Below are 22,220 nucleotides of genomic sequence, written 5' to 3'. Positions count from 1 at the left end.
CGCCCCCTCCCGCCGCGGCCGCGCGTGACCCGCCCCCCCCCGTGCTTAAGGGCTCTTAAAGGGGCCGCGCCTCGGGCGGGCGGGGGCTTGGAGGTCTGGGCTTGTGGGGCGGCCGTGCAGCGCGGAGAGGAGCCAGGCGAAGGGAAGGGAAGAGAATCCCGCCGGGCACATCCCCGGCATGGCGGCGGTATTGCCCCTTCCCGCCCGTTCGAGGCCTTTTTTTTTTTTTTATTTTTATTAAAACAATGGCGGCAGCCTCTTCTTCTCCCGCTGCAGAGGCACCGTCACCGCCTCTCGCCAGCGAGGAAGCAGGCAGCCTTGAAGCACGTACCAAGGCAAAAACTTGCCGTAAAGGCGCTTCAATATTTTCTTTCCTTTTTCTGTGTTTTATTCCGTTTAGCCGGTGTGAGCGTGTGCCGCTATAAGGCACAATTTTTGAGCCAGTGTAAGGTACTGCGAGGTAAATGGGCCAACCACGCTACATAAACCTGTAAGGAAACCAGAAAAATGTTAAGTCACTTAGAGGAATTCCCTGCCCTGACTGTTACTGCAAACCCCGAGTAATTTGCAGCATACTTGACACTCTTGCGTGTGCTAAAAAGACAAAAATCTCAGTCAAAAATCGTTCTGTGTGATTCAGAGTGGAAGCCCACAGCCCTGCAGGTGTTTGTGTGGAACGCAGGGTCCACCCTTACCTGGGGGACCTCGTCTGGCCCTTTCTGCTTTCTCACCTGGGTTTTGGGTGAGGAGGCTGTGCGGTTCAGACACCCTCTGGAGAAAGTGGGAGCTGTGATGAGGGCCAGAGGGAATGGTTGTCCTGCATTTGCTGCTCCTTCTAAACGCACCGTGACCAGCCAGGTGCCTGCAGAGCACCGGAATCCCTCTGCTACCTGCTGCTCAGCAGGGCTGGCAGGACCCCTCACAGCCCCTGTGGCCCTCGCTAACCCTTTCTACGTTTGCACTCACATTCCCTTTCCACCTCTTGCTCAGGGGTTTCACCTAGAAGGAGGGAATTCTGGAAATGGCTATATTATGGCTATAATATCAGTTCTAGTAAGGATGGATTTCTCAAAGTCAAGGCAGGCAGGTAACATTCAAAAATGAATGTTTTCCTCACCGCCTGTGATTCAAGCAAGATCTGTCAGAGTGGTTTTTTCTTTTTCACCCTAGCAGCTGAAATACTGCAGCCAACACAAGCTCTCTGCCTGGAGGAAAAGTGACTCAGGAGAGGATGTGCTCCCCACTGCCATGTCCCCATTTGAAGTGGGGTTATTGGAGAGGTTGCTGGATGCTGATGGAGACAGTCACACAGACCCCAGTTCAGGACATGTGACCAATTCGGTGTTTCTGTGGTCAGGGGCTGAAACACAGCGTGCTTCATCACTGATAATTCTGCATTTAGGTCATAGCCCTCCCTTCGAGAACAGGCTCTAAGAGGCCCTTTCTCAGGTGTTTGTCATCACAGGCCAGGCAAGAACAAAAGTCCAAGACTCTCACCTAGAGTGGGTCAAGTCCTTCTGGACTGCCCTTTTTCTCTAGACACCACCTTCTTTTAATCTCAGTTCTTCATATGCTTAAAGCTGACTCCAAAAGAGTAAGTCCATCACACTCACTGCATTTTGCTTTTCGTTTTTTTAACTTTGCACATTAAGCGTCCATTAGCACCATCCATGTTTAAATTAGCGTTTGTTAGTGTTCACTTTGTTTAAACTACTGCTTTTACATTTGTTGCTGAGTGTCAAGCAACTGACCTTTCAACCAGCAGCATCATCCACCCTCAAAAGCAGGCACCCTTAAACCAAAAGGGAGAAAAGTCTTTACATGGCTACACAAACACATGTGCAGCAACCAAGACTGGTGGCCTTGTCCCAAAACAGATGTGTGGGTCACAAATAGCACAGCCTGCCTCAGGACAGGAGCAAGAGGCACGGTGATCCATGGACCAGAAGGGGCAGCAGCTTTTTCAGAGAGCTCCATGTGCTCTTTCTAGTTATTTTCTCTTTCCACCTGTCAGCAGAACCTTCTTTCCAGCCACAGCCACTGCTCAAATCCCTGTGAGCTGCCATTGCACAGGTATGGCCTAACACTTTCATCTGCCTTGTACTCTCACAAAGCAAAATAGTAGCAGAATATCCAGCTGTTCAGGGCATTGTTGGGCATTTCCTTTGTTTCATTCACATTTCCAGTAAAACACTTTAAAAAAATCCCAACCCACCTGGGAAGTGAACAACCTATTGTTCACTACAGACACTGAAATAAAATATTTTTCTTGCAACTCACTGCCTGCAAAACACTGTAGCACTTCTTACTAGGAAGTCAGTGCCTGGAAGCAATAAGCTTTAGGAGAGCAACAAGACCTTTCACATCAAAACCCCTGATCAGCCGTGTAGGGGCACGGGGGACAGCAGCAGGTGCGAGAGAATTTTTATGTCTTTTTGAAATGACACTTAATAATGGCAACTCACCTGCTCAAAGTCAGTAGCTGCCTCCAAGATCATTTTTTGTGGACCTGGCAGGAGTAGCAGCACCCGTCTCCAGGAGAAAAGCTCCAAGGGTTCATCAACTGACTCTGCTGCTCTTCACTCCAGCGAGATCACTGTTAGGAGCAGCAGATTTTGGAAAGCACATGGTCAGTCCCTCACCTACGCCAGGAAGAGCTGCACACAGCCCAGCCCCTCAAGCCAATGCCGTGTACATTTCCAAGCAAACCCTTGGCACTGTGGGCATCCAGGTGAATGTGTGCTGGGATTTCCCTGCTGCAGCTCTGAAGCACACACAAGCAAAGGCAGGTCCCCTGGAGCTGACCCTGCACAGCAGCTATGCTGGCTCAGCATGGCCCAGGCAGTGGCCACAACAACCAGCCCTCCAGCCCAGTAACTTTTTGATGCGGCAGAGAGAGAAGGCCCATGGGGTTTGTGCTGTGCCTACACCAGTGGGGTGCTGTGACATCCCTGGGGCCTGCCTAGGAGTTCCCAAAGCAGGCCCAGCTGCCCAGGCTGTCGCTGGCTCAGGATGATTACAAAAGTCCCCCAGATTTCTTCATTCTTGTTTCAAAAGCAGTTGCTCGGGAAGCAAAATGCTGTGAAGAGCAGGGAAGCTGTGTGGCACTGAACAGACAGGAAGTGACTGCCATCACAGGGGTCACACAGGCTGCATTTCACTTTCTGCTGCTCAGAGAACATCGAACTGCTTGTGGTTTCCCCTTTTGCCAAGTGCCCTTGTTCTCAGGCATCCAACGGGGAGAGCTGTGCAAGGAAAGTCGGCTGCACTGCAAGGAACAGAGGGGCAGCATAGCAACAGATTATTAGAAAAAGGACTGCCCAGATTAACCTTTAATCCAGCCAACACATGCATGCAAAAGGACAAGCTGTTTCTAGTACCAGCCAGCCTCTGCAGCTTTGGCAGAGGTAGGAAGAAGACACAATCTCCAGAGCAGGCTTTCCCGTAACTCTGCACTGCAGTTTCTTACAGCTTCACCTGACCCGCTAGCTGCTGCCAGAAAGTAAGTGGCTGGCTGGAGTCCTGCTCTGATGCCATCACTCAACTCCAGCTTCCCTGGCTCAAGGCAAGCATGCTGATGGCCCTTTGGTAACACAGGCAAGACCTAACCTCGCTGCCTTAAGCCAGGACTGACTCAGGAAACGCACCCCATCCCCCTCTCTGCTTTTGCTCCACTTGCTCTTGTGATTGATGCCACAGCTGCATTCAGGTGCAGGGCTCACCCTCACATTACATCTACTAGAGGTATCTCAGACAGCTCCATTCTCTTGGCCAGGTACCTTGATAAACACCTGGCTTCCCCCTCCACAGGGGATGGAGTGGGACACACCTTGAAGGAGCAAGCCAGGCACCCAAGTAAGCTAAATAACATTTGGGATTTCCTCCGTGGAGTATCAGCAGTTCCAGGACTCAAGCTCCTTAGCTAAATCCTGGGGTGAACCAGGGGCCAAACTGTACCCAGGAGCAGCTGTGCTCCTAAGGAGGTCCCTGGAAGCCTTGCTGGCCAAACCATTGGAGGCTTTGGCTTGGAGGAGAACTTCTGTCCTGCTAGCAAGCACTGCAGAGCATGCTTGGCAACCCAGGCCTCACCTCAGACCTTCTCCATTCCAATGAGATGCGGGATATGGGGCACACCAGCACTCTCCTGGTGCTGGCAGAGCTGTCCTGGCACTGCAGCCTCATGCTAGGATGTAGAGAACTCCCTAAACCCACAGCAACAGCCACCCTGCCATCAGTGTTCTCCTCTTCAAATTATAACCCATCAAAGACCAATCATCCCAGGTCACCCCTGGACAGTTCTAACTTACCCAGTGGGTTAAAAATTAATAAAAACTTGACCTCCTCCAATCAAATGAACGAGTAATGTCAGAAGCAGCCTTTTGCAGGCTCCATTCTTCATCAATCCTTCTTTACTGATCTTCCTCATGCACACAGGCATGTTTTCCATTCTTTTTCCAGCTGCACTGCATGTTTATACACCAATAGTTGTGACTGTTGGAAAACAATTTAGCTATAGAATTAAAGCAAGGGGGGGTAAATGACCACACAAACATACCATGAGGTAAATGTCAGTTCTCATATTTAATATTTTAATAATTTTGTTTGCAACATTTACCACATAAATCATCTAAATAAATAGATGCTGTACAGTCTCTTATCCATATCAGTACAAAAATAAAACCACACTTTGTGTCAAATTATACTTGAGCCTGCCCTCCCTTTGCTATTACAATCTCCTTTTACAGCACATACTTGCTCAGAAAAGGCATTATACTCTGATTGGTTTGTTTGGAATTGGTTTACTCCCTATTTCCCCCCCTCCCCAAATACATTCAATTAGTCTGTACAAAAGCTAGAAGCTCATTCTGTGCAAAAGGAAGCTTTCTGTGTGCAAAGACTCCAATACTCTAGCGTGCTGACGGGAACAACAGCAACAACTGAAGAGACAAAAATAATCAGGAACCCTCCCCTCTAACTGACCCCATTGTCCCCCATCTTCCCCCTGCAACAGAAAGGGAGCACACCAAATTAGGTGAGTCGGTGTGCAAAAGCGTTCTAAGGATGTGCGTCCGCCGAGGGAAAAGGTTGGTGCTGAAAACCCAGGGAGAGATCTGGGGTGTTGACCCCCATGCTGTAGAGCTGACTAGGTGAGGGAAAAGGGCTCTCTGCCCTAAACCTGCTCAAAAGGTTCTTGAGATACACAGAACAAAAGCTTCATCTAAATTATTTTAGCTCTTTTGTTGCTGTTCTGTTGGAGACGCGGTGAGGAAACAGCCTCTGGAAAATCCAGCAGCTACTGAAGACAGCTCCTGGTTCACCCTCCCTTCCTCTTCCCCACTCCCTGCAGAAGGACAGACATCTCCTCGTTCCTCAATTAAGCTAATAAGGTGCAATTTTTCAGACAGGAAACTCTATAAAAATGTCTCCAGAGCTGGAAGAAACAAACATTGTTCCAGACTAGGACCACTCAAACTGAAACTCAACTTCATTTTTCCCTTTCCTCGATCAAAGGAGGTGGGGAGGGAGGAAGCCAACCTGTGCTCCAAAGGCAAGAGAAGGATTTAGCAGGTCTCCTCTTCTCCCTTAGGGAACCCTCTGCTCCTGGCATGGTGGAGTACACTCTCCCCCATGGGAGGGAGGCAAAGGGCTGGGTGGCAGCTCTGGAAAAATGAGAAGGAGCAGCCAGCAGCCTGAAACAGATACATCTTTTGCTTTGCAAATGCCACTTTTAGACAGACGACGATAAGGAGTACTTAGCACTCCTAGTGCTTTGCATTTCCAAAGTGCTTCAAAACATACTTCAGATTTAAAAGCAAAAAAAAAAGCTGCTTAACATTTTGACAGATTTGCAAAAAGCTTCTTTGTGCTGACACTACATTTTCTGGTTAAAAACCAACAATAATAATAAAAAAAAGATTTCCCACCTCCTCCTCCTCCAAAATTCCCCTCCCAGCCAAAACTTTGATATCCCAGTAATGAGATAAACTGTGATGGAGGTTCGAATTCTTAGGAATTCTACCCCATCCCAACTCTGTAGCAATCCACAGCAGCCCCAAATGCTCTCACCACAGTTAATTAGGGATCATCTCCTGCACGTTCCCTGCACTTCAAGAACTTAAGAGGGAAAGAGAAAGAGGTGGAAGAGAAAAAGGGGTCATCTCTACAGCAAGTGCTAGTTACAGGAAAGGATTTGAAGGGTCTGAATTCCATTTTAAGTGATTGCTTCTCTCTTCTTCCAATTGTCCTGGGGCTGTTTTATAAGCCTTCCTATCTTGACCACCTTTGTGTGTGCAATCCAGGTGGTTTGACACCCAGAAGCTCACACTTTCTCTGTGAAGACAGTAAGTTCAGGCACAAGACATTGTGGCCTGTTGATCATAAGCTATTATCTCAAAACAAGTTTATCATGCCCTTGGGGAAAACCTTTACAACAGGCACGGCAAAAGCAATGTGTTCCAATGCTATACATTTTCATGTAGAAATTACCCTATGCAAGTTGTCAACGTACACACCTCCCTTGCATTCCCTAATGGCAGAAGACTGATACATAAATGCAGCACTCCCGTCTCTGCAGGCCCATTCAGAACTCACAGATGCAAGGGATCAGTTTCACTACAAGTTCTTTGCTTATAACACACCTTCTCTCTCAACTGCCAGCTGACCCAAAAGCCCCTCCTCAACCACCTACTGAGAGCAGTTCTGAGGCAACTCTGTCCCTCCCCTCCCAGCATTTGTCTCTGTTATTTTCCCAGAAAGGCCCACCACCCTCTTCTTCCTAGGCTGCAGGTAAGCCAGGGAGGAACAGAAGATGGGTAGCTACCAATTCACTTTAGAAAAGGAGGTTTTTGTACTTTCCCTACTTCTGAAAACAAAAGCTCAAAGCTTGAGAGGAGAGGAAGAGGTGGAGAGGTGGTGGTAGACTTTGCTTTGCTTAATACATAGATGTGGCTGGCAGCCCCCACTGTCTTCCACACCCTGGCCTCTGTTGTGGCTACCTTGGAGGGACTTGCCTGAGCTACCCTGCTTATTTTTTGACCTGTGTGAGGCCTCCCTTCCCTATTCCAGTGAAACCATCAAGCAGCACCAGCTGGCGTACAGCATGAAACAGTACTGGGACCGAGGGCCCCCTGTGAGGTGAACAAACAATTTTATACATCCAGTCACAAAACACCAGAAGAACAATTCTGGACAGTTTCACAACACTAATAACAAAAAAAGCCATTCATTTCTCAATAAGCTTCTCTCTGTCTGAGCTCTGACATAAACAAGAGTCAATTCACTAACAAATTTGGGCTTATTTTGGCAAATGGAACTGTTTTTGAGTGTTCTCACAATAATATCCTGGTCTTGCTTTGAAAAAAAATAAGATAAAGAGAAAAAAAAAATCACCTTAGTCTGACTTCACAAGCAGAAGGGCCCCTGAGCAAATGCAAGACAATAAGGAGCATGCAGGAGGCTACTTAATGCCACTATTTACGTGTTAAAACTTGCTGTTCCAAGGCATCACTTGTATATCAGAGCAGTAACATCTAGTTTATAACCATCCAGGAACAGAGGCAGTTCTTTCCACATAGATTTTTTTTTTAAACACAGTGTTAACAAAAAAGGCTTTGCAGTTTCATGAAGTCCCTCAGGTCTATCACACGTACAGTGAATTCACTGCAAGATCTATGAAATAAACACTTCTGTCTCCCAACACTGCTGGTAAATTTTCACATGGAAACAGTTCTAAGAATGACTATTAGAGCAGTTCTCTGAGAAGGTTGTTTCTTGTGTACAGTTCAGTAATTTCCACTGGCTGAAGTTTATTTTTCTTGTTTACAGCCATGGAGCCAAACAAGGTATGGGAGAGTTAGCCCATTTCTATTCTCGGCTTGTGCTTCAAATAGAATTATTAAACTCAGCTTCAGCTGGATGCTATTTTGGCTCTTCTAATCAAACGGAATGCTTAACAAAGATCCAAACACAGCATCTGATTTTCATGATATGTTAGCACAGGAGGTCCCAATTCAACTGCCAGGTTTTGGGTTGAACTGGCAGATGGACAGTACTGGGGAGAAGAGACAAACCCGGACAACCTGTCTTTCCATCACTAGTAAAACCCTCTCTACACCTGCAGAGGTGGAATAAAGCTAATTTTGAAGTCCCTGAAGACCAGCTCTACCAAGGAAGTTTACAGTGATATGTCAGCAGACAATGTGGAACAGAGCCACAAGTTAAAAAGATCAGGAGAAAAATCTTCTTGAAAAGTTGAGATAAACTACAATTCATGAATGTCAAAAAAAAACCAAAAAGTCCACGCCAACAAAGTAACTGCTTAGTTTCCTACCACAAACTCCTCTTCACACCCTCCCCTCCAAACCCACGCACATGCAGCTTGTTGTGTCTTAACCCCATTATGGTTAGCTCCTCATTGACACAAAGCGGCATGGCAGCCAGGTATTTTGTTCCACACTTTGTGTAGCAAGATGATTAGTCACCAGCAGAACACTAGATAGCCTGATCCAAAAAAATGATTAAGATATGAAGCTGTGGGTGGATCTTCTTTGAAAGATCACCACAGGTCTTTGAAAACTCCATTTCAAGAGAAAGAAAATACGTTTAAAGAAAAATGCCAAAACAAAGTGTTGAGAAGTATCAGGTGAAGAGTGGAGAGAAAAGCAGAGGATGGAAATCTAGTTTATTAGGACAAGCTCTTTCCTGCTGCAGGATTGATACTGCTTCCAATGTCAGCCAAAGCCAGGAACTTAGTAAATAAAGCTTTTTTTGGTGCATTTGTACACTGAGATGAAGACATGACAAAGGCAGCAGTTGCTGCATTAGAATAAAGAAAACAGATCCTAAAAATGCCATTAAGATTTAGCAGGGTGAGCTGCAGTTCAAGACTTTTTTAAAAACAAGCTAAAACACTATGCTTTTGCAACCATCACTACCTGACCTGCTCCAACCCACAAGAGTGGACTGGGCCACGTGGTGGTCCACTGGTCACAACAGAAGAGAGGTGCAGGTATTCAGCATATTTGGCAGGTGTCAGGAAGAGGGGGTGCGTGGGTGATGGTAACAACACCGTCTGACCCCACATCCTGCAAAAAGGGTGCAACTCCAGACACAGAAGCCTCGCTCTGGACACCCACGTTCAACAAACATCCTGCGCCTGCATGCTTACCTCATCAGCTTGCCCTTGCTAGCTATTGCAAGCTTCTTTCCCACTCACGCTTCCTCCCACCACGTAATTCCCCCCCTCAGCTTCCACTTCTCACCCTCTCAGATTTCTCCACAATAAAACTCCCATCTTACTTCTTTGACAGACAAAAGGTCAGTCCAGAAATTCAAGATCTTCCCAGCGATCCTGAAACTGCTCTGATGGCATGAAAGATAGACCTGCTCCAACAGCTCTGAGATGGAAGGGGAAATCCTAAATCTACACTGAGCTGCCATATCCTAAATGAGGTAAAAATTGCTTCTAGTAAAAACCCACAGTGGCAGTCCAAGTACTTTATAATAAGTAGATGTTTGGAGGACCAGAAACCCTAGAGCTCCCAAATTCTGCAGGCCATGAGTCAAGCCCCTCAAACAAACACACTGAGGATTTCCACAGGTGTGTTTATCTCAGAGCTAAGAAGGCCCATGGCTTCATTTTGAATAAATACAGCAGATAAGAGATGTTTCAGGTGGGGTGGAGTAAGGAAACATAGTATTTGAGGATAGTAATCATGACATAGCCAATGTTACCCTGCAGCACTCTGACCTGCAGTTCCCACTTTAGACTACCTTACTTTTCTTGCTTTCTGTTGGAAAAGGTCTGTATTTAAAAATCAAGTTATTTAAATAAAATTTGCTTTTAAAAATGGAAGAGAACATGCATGTGCAAGAACAGATGCTATGCTAAACTACCAACTCAAAATACAGCAATTTTTCAAAAACCACAAAGTGTCACAGGCAGTCCAGCACAAGGCATTTTTAAGTGCAAGATCAGACGGGTCTATTGAAATGCAGACCACTTTCCTTGGCAAAGATTTTTAAGCCTTCCAAGGGGAAGTTCCTATCAGTAAAGTAGTACAGGATCACAGATACTGTGAGGATACTGGAGTCATGGAAGAGTATCACTCAGGCAGCACAATCCAAGAATTCTCATTACTAAGAATTAGGAATTTTTCCCCTCCTCAGATCTAATACATGCCTTCCCCACATGTTTATTTTGGATCTCTCTATGGGATCCAAGAACAGAATTTGCTGCTAATCAAGGTCCATTTCTAGCTCAGTTCTGTCCAATTCCTGTGTCCTGGACCTGTGCCAGTATCTTGGATATCTCTGTAGTGCCAGGCAATGCTTCAGTTGTCCTATTAGTCCCTCCTCCCAGGGGAGAGGAGTCAGTTTTCAACGAACTTATTACCACAGATTCAGGGCAGGATTTGTTATTAATACTGAATTTGGCAAAGGGTAAGAAGACCCCGCTTTCCATAACGCATTCCTCACGCAGCAGAGCCAAGCCTGCAAATCCTGTTTAGCATATAGAGAATGGTATGTCTCAACTATGCTGGCTTTCTGAGCTTTTAATGAGGGCAAATTGAATTTGTGTTGCCAGTTTGGATTTCAGAGATGCACTGCAGTCTTTCCGCATGATCAACAATCAAAGGGAGAAAGCTCTGCTGTCTATATGGACCCACGCTGCAAAGACTGACTTACCACAGCCAGGCAAGTATGCTTCTGAAGTCCTGACAGCAGGCCACAGGGAAAACAGCGCTGGAGAGAAAGTCCTAACAGGCTGGAGTTATCTACACAGGTGGGATGCATCGCCTCTCACTGCTGCAGGAAGAGAGGGAGGAGGAAGGTGGGAAGAGCAATGTACAGAGATGTATCTTTATCCAAGGGATATCAATTGCAGAACAAGGCGGCAGGCTAGAGATCCAGCTCTCTTTCCACCTCCACATGCCCTCTCCCCACAAATGCAGCTGCCGCCACTTAACAGGATAAAAGGCGAATTGTTCAGCTTGCTGCTTTCACATCAAGGAGGAGAGTCTTTGCCAGGGAAAGGGCTGTCAGTTTTTCAGCTGGACAAAGCAATGAAAAATACACACCCCCTACACTGCCATTTTTTGCGTATCTGAAAGGGGAAAAGGAGAAATAAAAAGGGTCTCTGTAAACATTTTAAGAGGAGACATTTTGAATGTTTTTCTCTTAAGGGATAACGTAAGCCTTCCCTAGCCCCACCCTAAAAGCACTGGTTTTGGGGAGCACTGCAAACAGAGATTCAGAACTGCGCGCTCCGGTCTCGAAAGAAGCCCTCAGCCACTTGTGCTTCTCTGAAAGTGACGGTGATGGAGTTTGCCGTGATGTCTGTCACTGTCACTTCGCTGGGGGGCACAGTGGGGATCCAAGGGAGACTGGCCTCCACATCTGCTGCAGGAAGAAAGGCACATAAGAGCATGTTAGTGAAACAGAGAAGGTGAGGGAGAAGAAAGGAGGAAGGGGAGAGGGAAAGGAAGGATGGAAAAGGTTCTCCTTTCTGACAAACCACATGTGAAATCAGCCTGTACTGAATCTGCATGTACAGAGCAAGAAAGAACATGTGCAAGCCCTACCCTAGAGGCTAAGGGAAAATGGAGAATCAGGTGTCCAGATACATAGTAGTACCAGAGCAGCCTACACAGAGGTCAAAAGACCCTGTAAAACCACTGAGTTCATCTAGCCATCCACAATTCCCCCATATCTCTCATCCCTTCTCAGCCCCTAATTTGGTTTTGTGTCAGCAAAGCACACTCACCCTGGTTTGAGCTCACTGTCTTCTAAACGCCCTACCCTGCTGAAAAGGCAAAAATTAAAATCTCTTACACGCACTCTTCAGATACTCCTAGGGGAGTCGAAGGGAGACAAAATGGAGTACAAATGCCTTGTACTGCACCTGCAACACAGTCTGGGTGTGATGCTCTCAAAAATCCCTCAGTAGTGCTCCACGGAGAAGCTGCTCTTCCTTTCTCATATGCCTCCTTTGCTCCCAGACAGCTCCATACAAGAAACCCAAGCACCCCTGCACTTTCTCACTGTATGAATAATTATCAGCCCCTCTGCCACCCAAAGGTTCACTGCACCACAGCCCCCAGACACTGTCACATAAAGAGAGAGGAAGGAAAACACACCCTCTCCCTGTCACTCCACCTGTCCACTATGTACCTTGTTGTCCCAACCTGGGCAAAGAACGAGACGCCCTTTAGAGTGTATTTCCTGGCTTCTGTCTCAAACACCAGGGGTATCTACTTTCCCCCAGAAAGAGTCCAATTCCCCCTAACAGTAACTGGGATTCCACACAGGCCGTATGTCAAGGGGAGAACAAAAACAGTTTTATAATTCTGTAGTGCAACTCACTCTTCTGATCCCCAAGTGCCTTAGTGCCACACACTTCTGGGGAGAACAGCCCCACACATTTCCTCACTGCCAGGATGTAACACTGGGTTCCTCTGTGCTACTCCCATTGCTGCCTCCCTGGATTCTGAGCACCTTCCAGTCTCTCTCAGAAAGGAGGGAATAGCACTGATTCCCAGCATACAGCCCTCTCCCTAAGATCCTGCCTAATCCAGCCTGGCTAACAGCTACTCCTAGCAAGGAGTAACAGGATTCCCTTAGCTACTACAAGCAGCACAAGCCCCAGTTTTCCACTCCTCAGGAAAGCTACGCCTTCAGAAGCTCTAATAATGCAGGGATAGAGTTTCCCTGGTAACTGAGAGCAACACACACATCCCACAGCCCTCCTGCACAAGATACTGGTATCTTTCCCCAAAATGCCAAATGTGCTTGGACATCTCCCATGCCTACACCCATGCTGCCTACTCAGTGGGATGAGGCAGGAGTTACCATTCCTCACCATCCTCACTTCATCTTTCTCCCTTTCTCATATAGCTCTATAGCAAGAGGCTTTAGAGGGGTGTGGAGAGGAAAGGGAAGGAGGGGGCAGGGAGTATATTGTGAGTTCCTAGCAGCATTCCTGTATGCTTCTTAAAGCAGCACTATGAGAGGAGTGCCACTGTCCAAGCTTGTCCAGCAAAAGCCCTTTGAGCCAAGCAGCAGGCTGAGTACGTGCAGATAATTTGGACAGAGGCGGAGTTCATCTGTCACACTTGGGTATCACCTCTGCTGGGAGGAAATTTTAAGAAAAGGAAAACTTGCAGTATCTTCGGCATGTTTTCTGACACCGGGAGGGGTATCAGGGATGTAAGACTACATAGAGCCAACAGGACCCAAAAAATAATAAATTAATCTGTCCTCTTCAAACAAGAAAGGAACCTGCAAACAAGAGGGACATAATATGGGCCTGACCTAAACCACAATCCCAGGAGAATGTAACCGAAGTGAAAAGATGCAGAACATCCTTCACATGCCCCAGAACTTCACCAAAGGGTGACTAGCTTTACCTTCTTTGCTGGTGTGCTGCGTGGCCTCCCAGTCCTCAGGGCCCTGCCTGGCCTCTAGGCCCACTGCATCATTCAGGAAGAACTCATGCCTGCAGTTTCGGTTCTCCAGACTCGCCATGCGCGGGAACTTCTTCCTTGACAGACGAAGGTACTTCTGGTTTTTGCGTTGCTTCCGGAGAGAGAATGGCAGGACTGCACCCCCAGTCTTCTCGGGGAACTCTGCCTGCCCTGTCTTGGCCCCTGGCAGGCTACTGTCTCCTCCAAACCTCCGTGCAAGAGAGAAGCAGAGCTTCTCCTTTCCCTTGTGAGCACTCCTCAAGTCCATGCCATACAGCCGCTGCCAAGACACCAACGCAGCAAGGGTCAGAGCAAACATCTCATCATGCAGTGAGGGCTCCCCACTGGGAACCAGGAAAATATTCTTTGCTCAGTCTCCAAACCTCTAGATGAGCTAGGATAAGGTGTGCTGCTTCTACAAGACTGTTTCTCTCCCCTCTTCAACTGCCTTCTAAGCTCTTCCTAAGATCTGCTTCCTAGGATTGGCTGCTTTGCTTGGCAACAGTAAAAGCATGCTGAAACTCCGCTTCCAGCTATGGGGCACCTTTGACTTGATGGAAAATCCAAGCTCGACATGAAATTAGAGGAACACACAAACCAGGTAACCTGAAGCTACCCAGGCCCGCACTTTGTAAAATCCTAGTTCAGAGAGAAAGAGCTGTTGTTTTATTTTGTTTTGCTTTTTAAAAGACAAATTAGCTAGCTCTTCAGCTAACGGGTTAAAACTATCTGCCTAAACACTGATTTCTTGTTATTATGTTAACTTGTTACCTCCAGTTTTGTCCATGCAACAGCAAACAGACAATTTCCACCTCACTGAGAGCAGGGGAGCAGCACAGCAGCTAAGGAGTTAGAAATACACAGAAGAGCAAGAGGCTACCTGCAGTAGGAGGCGCTTTGGTTTGGGGCCTCTTTTCCTGTACCCTGATGCACGGTCTCTCTCTTCCCTGTGAAAGAGGAATACAAATCAAACTGAGTACTCAATACCATAGCATAAAACCTAGTTGGGACTTCAATCTCTTGCAGCATAGCTCCCTCAATTTCCTTCAATAAAACCCAATAGTGACCAGTGTGAGCTTGGAAAACATCCCAGAATTGCTTCCTGTAGGAGTGAAACCCTTGCAATAGGGGAATTTCTCTGATACAGCTAATCAAGGATGGGTTAGAGAAACTTCCCACCTCACATCACTCCAGTCCAGCACTGGACATGATTAAAACCTGAGCCTGATTGTTCTCTGGCTCAGTGCTGCCTGTTCTTGGCCTCATTTCCTGAACAGTGCCAAGCGAAGCTGCTTTAACCCTGTCTTCTCCATCTCAATCAACACCAGGGTACAAAAATCAAGCAGGATTCATTGCTACACATCTCATCTTTGACTGAAGTAGGGACAACAGGGGCACTTTATGCATACAATGGAATAAAGACACTATTTCTTTTCCTATGTCCAGGGAGAGAAAGAACATGTGTCCTTACTTTTCTTCATAAGCCACTACCAGGCGAGGATCCAAGATATGATCCTCTGGCTCCCATGTGCTGTATCTGAAGAAAAACATAAGGAATAAAAAGTAAACAATATTTTAATGAAACATTCTCTCTGCAGGCCTGCTACCAGTGTGCTGCAGCCCTGGATACTGTCTTCACAAGGGTCGGTGGGGCCTGCCACAACATTGCGAGAGCTCTGAGGAATCCCAGCCATTCCCTCCCCAGCTCCCCACAGACACCACCTCCCCTTCCCAAAACAGGCAGGGCCAAGCATCAAGCGGCTCTTTGTACAAAAACAGGGAAGGCTTTCCTCCCCAGGGCCCCCTCCATACTGTGTGCAAAGCCTGTGCAGACACTCACAAACTGTTTTTAAGTCCATGCCTAAACAGGTCTCATCTGCAGCACTCCCTCAAATCCCACAAACCCCATGGAACAATGAGGCACGGTCTGATACATCTTTCTGAAAAATAGGTCTCTCTTAATTTAAAGTGCTCGAAGAGTAAGTACGCTTTCTTACCTGCATTATTAATTACTTCTAATCACTGAAGCTGAAAGGATTAATTTAAGAATTTAATTTTTTCCACTGATGCCTTTCAACCAAACATGTTGGGAGCTGGGCCCTGGGGCAAGCTGATGGCCACTTGCCAACGCCTCCTCCTCCTGCTCGGCTCCCCCTGCAGGTTGTTCCTATCGAGCGGAACTCATCCATACAAAGTACCCCAACCGCACTGCGGGCAGGGCCACCGACACTGCTCCGAACGGGCTTCATGCTCCCAAAACAGCCTGGGAACACTGCCCCAGCTCCCTCCTCGACAGCCAGACAGCTGCGACGGGAATCAGATGCTCAGGAAGGGACTGAACCCACCTAGCAGGCAACTCCACAACTGGCTCCCAAAGAGCACAGATGCACTTAGCACTAGGGAGAAGCAGGCAAAACGCTCCCACTGTGGAAGCTGAAAGAATCACAGAGTGGTCCTTGGGGCATGTTTACTTCTTAGGGGTCATGCTTGCCCAGAAAAGGTGGGTGTTGTATCTCTACCATACAAGCTCTAGGGCAAGAAAGCAAATCTGAATCCTCAAACACCTCAGAACCCTAACTTTCCTGAAATGTGAGAACCAGGCCTGGAGGCAGAGCTCATCCCAGGCCCTGGGGAGGAGGACCAGAGAGGAGTCACATGCAGGTGCAAAAGAGTGCATTTGTATCAGTGCCTTCAAACAGCAAGAAAGCATTTTAGGATGTTTACATTTCTGCATGAAGCACAGACTGCATGTTAGGACACGGAGTACATGGGGTACACAAGGGAGGTGGTTTGAGAATGCTTTTCCCTTTTATCTCTCCATTAGAGAGAAGAAAAGTACTGTAATACAGGAACAATACTGGAGGATGGGTCTAGAAATTAAAATAAGATTATTTTACAAAAGGGAGAAACAAAAATATAACATTCAGATATCCCAAGGTACACTGTACATCAGAGAGTTAAGGACAGACATGTCTTCATAACCAGCTGATCCCTCCCTCTCTCCCTCCCTCCTTTGCTCATGCCTCCTGCAGCAACCTGACTGTGAGCCGTCAAAGCCAAGATACTGTTTGAAAAGAGGAAGGTTTCCTCCCAGCTGCAGGAATTCTGGCACTCATCCTACAAATTCAAGAAAAATAACACCACAAGGGGGAAAAAAAGTCATTGGATTGCTTTTCATAGGCAGGAGAAGAAAAGGGATTTGCTTAAAAAAAAAAACCACCCTGGTGGGTGTTGCCTTCTTCTCTGCAGCTCAGATTCTGGCTTCGCTGCAGTGGCAAAACACTGCATATAAAAAAAACATGGTTGAGTTTGCCACGCGCGCGCGCACACGGAGCTTTCTATATGGGTACACACAGCCCGGGCTGCAGCAAACTGCAGAGAGCAGGCACTCTGGAAAACACAGATCATATGATCTTCCTTCCCCCTCCTTCTACTCCTCCTCTTCCCCCTCCTTTTAACTCCAACACAAGTTGTAAACAAGCTTGTAGCTAGAATCAGATTGTCACTCCTCCATTCCCTGACTCCAGCAGTGCAATCCATAAATCTGAGGTGTAGGGCATGAATAAGAATTTTTTATTAAGAAGAGGGGGGGAAAAAAGTGAAATATGAATTGCATGTGAAAGCAGTAAACTACTGACCTATCCTTATTCTCTTCATGATACTTTCAATGGGAATGATGGGATAATAGGTATAGAGATTACAAAAACCAATGCAACAAGGTTGGTAATTAAGGAAGGGAATGATGTGGAATGAGGAAACAGACACAAAGATACAAACAGCTTGTGGTGCTGCATGCCAACAGGGGCAAAAATATGTTTAGAAACAAGGCACAAGAGACTGCTAGTGGGATGAAAGTGACTCTGATGCTCTGAGCATCCTGAGTTTAAGTAATTCAAACCATTGAGGCAACAGTTAAAGTGGAGGAAGGAAAAAAAAAACAATCACCAGTCTTCAGATTTGGAGTTTGGGGGAAGAGGGAAAATGCTTGGACATGGCATACATCAAAATAAGAGAACTCTGACATCACTTTGCAGCCAGGGGAACTGTGCTTTAAATTCCCAAAAGTGTTTCTGTCTCTCCCCATTCCAAGGCACAGGACAAGGAAAGGCAGCAGTTAAGAATAAGGCCTGCTCTGTCCAAGAAACATTACGCCATGCCTCAGCCCACCTTCTTGGCAAGGGACTTTACAAGAGAAGGACTTCAATGCGTGTGTTGAAAGCAGAATGGGATAAACATCAGTATTCTGGCCAAGAGGGGATGAGGTCTTGCAGGCACCAAATACATTTCCCACCCTCTATCAGTGGTTAAGTAAGACTTGGCTATTTGAGGCTGAAGCAGTCCAGCAAGTGACCCATGCTACATGGCAGCTGGTGCTCAACAAGTGCACGAGTTACACTCTGACCGCAGAACTCTCAAGAATAAAGTCACCCTCTGCCACCACCACCAGAGAGGGGAAGCTGCTTATCTTCATACACAGCCTATAATCATAAGGATTAGGCACCCAAGAACACATTTCAGCCTCTTGGATACCAGGTACAGCCTGACAGAACCATCCTGGGGGGCCCCACTTTGCAGCTGCGAGGATGAACCCGTATCGAGCGGCTCCCTTTGCTCGGCAACACGCAGAGCAACTGCGCGTGTGACGCCGCTGTGCCCACGCACATTGTGTATGTACACACACGGGCACACACAGAAAAGCAAAGACAGGGCCCCACATGGGCTGCCCAGGAGGCTGCTCTACTAGACTGCTAGCTGACATAGTAATATTCTCCAGTTGCCTAATCCTTTTAATCTCAAAGCATTTCACAGACTGCCTAAGCACAGAGAAATCGCTCTTCTTCAGGAGCAGCTGCATTTTAATGAGAGAAGTGTCTGTAAACAGCGCACAGCAATGCCGACAAAAACCCAAACTTTTCTTCCTTTTTGCAAGGGAGCAACCAAAGCAAAAGCAGAAAAGGCACTCAAAGTAACAGGAGGTTTCAGACAAGGAAATGAAGGCATGGCGGTAATTTTCAAGGGACAAAGATCACCTGCATTTGGCTACAATCAATAAATCTGAAACATTGCCCCTTTCCGTTGGTGAATTGCAGAGGGGAAGCAGTAGGAGAGGAAGACAAGACCATCAACACATTTTCTATTTTAAAAGACTGCAGACAGCTCTAAAAATAAAGTGGGGTCCTCTTGGTGCTGACTCAGAAAAGCAGGAGCCATTCCAAGTTCAGAAGAATCTGGGTTCTTTGTTGAACTCAAAAGGAATTTAAAAACATTTGTATCTAGAAAGTATCTCAATGAAATATTTCAGTGATGGCAAAACCCAGTCAGAATAGACTGGCACGCAGTTTGTATTCCTTAGCTGCCAATTCACAAACAGATTTGGGTTTGGTTTGTGGCTCTTTGGTTTTGTTTATTGTTGAAATGAGGGACAAGCCATTACCCATTATGAATGAAATGCTCAATTGCAGAGACACAGTGCAAGTTATTAAGGAATATTAAAGAAAAAAACAGACAAGTAAACACAACTTACTTTGGGGGCCATCCTTTCCACTTCACCAAGTATTCTACTTTACCCTGAGGGTGGAAAAAGGCAGAAGAAAACAGGTGAACTATGGAACCAAATATGGGCTACAGTACAAGATGCAACCAATCAACAGACAGAACTCTGCAACGAAAAAGCTTGTTTCTCATCACTTTATTTTCAAAATATAGCCACTTCCCCATTCAACTACACTTGCTATACATTTTTCTCCAAAAACTGGGCACACAGGGGTGTTTAAGCGTGCTTGTACTACCACCAGCTTGGAGCATAGCTTTGCAGAAAGCTTGCAGGCAGAACACTAAAAGCCAACCAGAGAGCAAGACCAAACCATTCACACATCCACAGGCAAACCTACGAGAAGTCAGCACACATAAATGCAGGAAGGAGATGTACGCCAGGAGCAAATGTCAGATGAATTTTTTTTTTTAAGCAGAGAGAAGAAACGCGGTGTATCAGAACCTAGGAAGCGTCTCTGGCATGTTCTTTTCCATTTGCTACACGTTCTACTCAAACACTCTTCCATCCATCACAGCCACTCATCCTTTCGACCCAAGCAATCAGCAGCTCACAGCTGAAGTTCAGAGCTATCTTTTTTTTTCCCACTCTAAGTACAAGATTAAAAAAAAAAAAAAAAGGGGTAGTGATTGGAAACTGCATTCAAGGGCTCCGAAAGCAACATGAACAACGATCAAAATATTTAATGTTATACTGAGAGGTTTGTTAAGCACTGCCCAAAACATGGCAAAGGCCTTGTGCATGCAGATGACCACTCTCCAAGAGCCGCTGCTGCAGCCACAGACACCTTTACAGGAGAGCAGAGCAAGGGAAGCACTCGGTACTTGAGGCAGAGAACCAGTTTCATTTTCCTCTTGGGGGGTTCACCAGCTTCCCAAGGTTGGAAAACACTGCCCGACAAGGAACTTTCCACCGGAGGATCTCTACACACTGCATGCTTACAGGTTAATCCCTGCAACACTCTGCGGGGACGGGAGCGCTTCCAGAGCTGGGGAAACTGAGTCACGGGAGCTTTCCCGAGCCCGCTCCGGTTTGGGCTCTCCCGTTTGGTGTCACCAGCACTCATCCCGTAGAGAGGCTGAACCCCAGCAGCGGCAGCCCCCCTCCGCCCCGCACGGGCAACACGTGTGTCCCCCGCCCGCCAGCCCCGGGCAGGTGCCGGTGCCTCCCCGCGGCTGTGAGGGGACGGGGACCGGGGGACAGCGACGGGGACCGGGCGGTCGCGCGGGCGCCCACCACGCCTCCCCCTTCCCGGTGCGCGGCGGGAGGGGCCGGGGGTGTCCCGGTGCGCTCCCCCCGCCCCGCCCCGCTCCGCTCCGCCGCTGCCCACCTTCCGCACGCGCTTCTTGCGGATGCTCTCCACGGCGAACACCTGCTCGCCGATGGCCGACAGCTCCATCTCAGGCGGTTCCCGCCCCGGCCGCACCGCCTCCGTCCCGCCCCCCGCCGGCGGTAGCGCCGTGAGGGAGCGCTGCCCGCCGCCGCCGAGCCGCGGCGTTTACGGGCGTTTTCCGCAGGAACACGGCCCCCGGCGGTCGCGTGCCGGCGGCGGCGGCTGGGGAAGCGGCGAGCGGCGCAGCGCTGCGGCGGGAGCAAAGCCAGCGGCTCCGCTGCCCGGGCAGCCGCCGCAGGTGCCTCAGCGGCAGGTGCCTGCCACGGCCCACCTTCAAGGGCGAGGAAGCAGCCGGGATTCGTCAATGCTCGCGGTGGAAAACAGCGACGAAAGTCCGGGGGCCCGCAAGCGATCAGAAAGTTTTGCTAGTAAATTACACACTTGGCGTGGTAAATTGGTGTGTTAGTCCCTGACCTACTGTATAAGCACACGGCGGTGGGTTTTGGAAAACGGGGTAAGATGAGAAGGAAGAGAGAAAAGATGTATTAAACGGCATGGGGGGATGCGGGGCAGAGGAGCCAGAGAGAAAGAAAGAAAGAGAGAAATATAAAAACGGGAGAAAAGAGAGAATAAGGGATCACCAGTCCTGATTCCAGTGTCAATCCGGCTGATGGGATGTCAGTCCTGGTTTCAGCGTTGATCCAGTTGATAATCCTGGTTTCAGCGTCGATCCAGCTGCATCCACCCGGCCGATGAGATGTCCGGCGTCCTAGGCGTGCCTGTGTGCCTGTGCCAGCGCAAAGGGGCCCTGTGAGCACAGCACACTCATCGCTGCCACTCATCGTGGAGCAAGCAGGACCTCAGGCCACCTCTTCAAGGCAACTAAGGCTTTCTTGGGTGAGGCACGAGAAAACAGGGACATCATGAGTGGGCATTCAGGTATCCAGGCTCCCTCGCACACCAGTCTGGAGAAACGTCCTTTTGTTTCCCAACCACTGCTTCCAGCTACAGACTGAGGGTTTTTTCTTTGAAGTCTCCTAGGAAACTTTTTGCATCAGAGCAGGGACTTATTTCTACATATGCAACTACCTACTCTCCCACAAGTGTGCTCAGTTGCTGCTCTGCTGTGACTGAATGTCACTGGGTGCAGTCTGCACGCCAAGTCTGAGACAGGACAAACCTTGCTGTGGAAATGGCAAACACACGGCGTGAATGTGTTAATCTCAGTGGTTTATTCTGCACTTGCTCTTTTGCACACTACATACTGTGTCCACAGGTATGGATTGGGTAACTGGCAGAGTGCTTACCCTTGCTGAAGCCATCTAAGAACTCAAAGTGCACTGTCAGGGAATGCTGAGCCTCGGATAATCATTAGGCAGGACTAGCAGTTTATAACAGGATTTTGGTATTTAACGGCACAGCTGTTACATACTCAGGACGTTTATATTATATTACAAAATAATGGTTAATAATAGTAATTTTTAAAAGCGTTGATCTTCTTTTTAATTCTTCATTTCTCGTATTCTGTGTCTGTGCTTTAGACAGAACAGGAAAAATATTTAAGGTAAAATTTTCTTTGTTTCTCAAAATTAAGACCTTCAGAAAAAGTAGACACAAAAGAACAGAACATTTCTCTGAACTGCAAGGATCTGCTTCTATTCCTTTCCCTTACATTGGAATTCATTTGCTGAGGTGTCAGCCTGGAAAAATGAAAAAAGAAGAAACTATGCTCCAATGATCATGTTAGAGTAAAACAAAAGAAAGATTGAAACCCAACAAACTTTCAGTTATTATTATTTCAATTATTGATAGACTTTTGTACTTCTTAGTCCAGGATGTTTACACCTCTTTATTTAATATATGTCTCCTTAAG

At 47.4% G+C, this 22,220-nt stretch overlaps 1 protein-coding gene across 3 annotated transcripts; it reads right to left on the bottom strand.

The window, feature by feature from the left end:
- Window positions 1–4,562: 4,562 nt before the first annotated feature.
- CBX7 (chromobox 7) lies at window positions 4,563–20,413 on the bottom strand. 3 transcript variants are annotated; one of them, XM_041416656.1, is made up of 6 exons: window positions 20,345–20,413; window positions 18,988–19,031; window positions 14,935–15,000; window positions 14,344–14,410; window positions 13,407–13,743; window positions 4,563–11,400 (listed from the first exon to the last, which is right to left on the bottom strand). In XM_041416656.1, the coding sequence occupies exons 1-6, from the start codon at window positions 20,411–20,413 to the stop codon at window positions 11,252–11,254; spliced, it is 732 nt and encodes a 243-aa protein (XP_041272590.1). In that variant the 3' UTR covers window positions 4,563–11,251. The 3 variants fall into 3 exon arrangements, with proteins under 3 accessions (XP_041272590.1, XP_041272591.1, XP_041272592.1); XM_041416657.1 differs by having other exon boundaries at window positions 4,563–11,397; XM_041416658.1 differs by having other exon boundaries at window positions 13,407–13,575.
- Between the last annotated feature and the right edge of the window lie 1,807 nt (window positions 20,414–22,220).

Source organism: Onychostruthus taczanowskii, unplaced genomic scaffold, assembly GCF_017590055.1.
Source record: "Onychostruthus taczanowskii isolate IOZ18803 unplaced genomic scaffold, ASM1759005v1 scaffold53, whole genome shotgun sequence".
NCBI classification, from domain to species: domain Eukaryota; kingdom Metazoa; phylum Chordata; class Aves; order Passeriformes; family Passeridae; genus Onychostruthus; species Onychostruthus taczanowskii.
The sequence above is the reverse complement of the archived record's forward strand: the minus strand, read 5'-3'. Positions and strand labels throughout refer to the sequence as shown.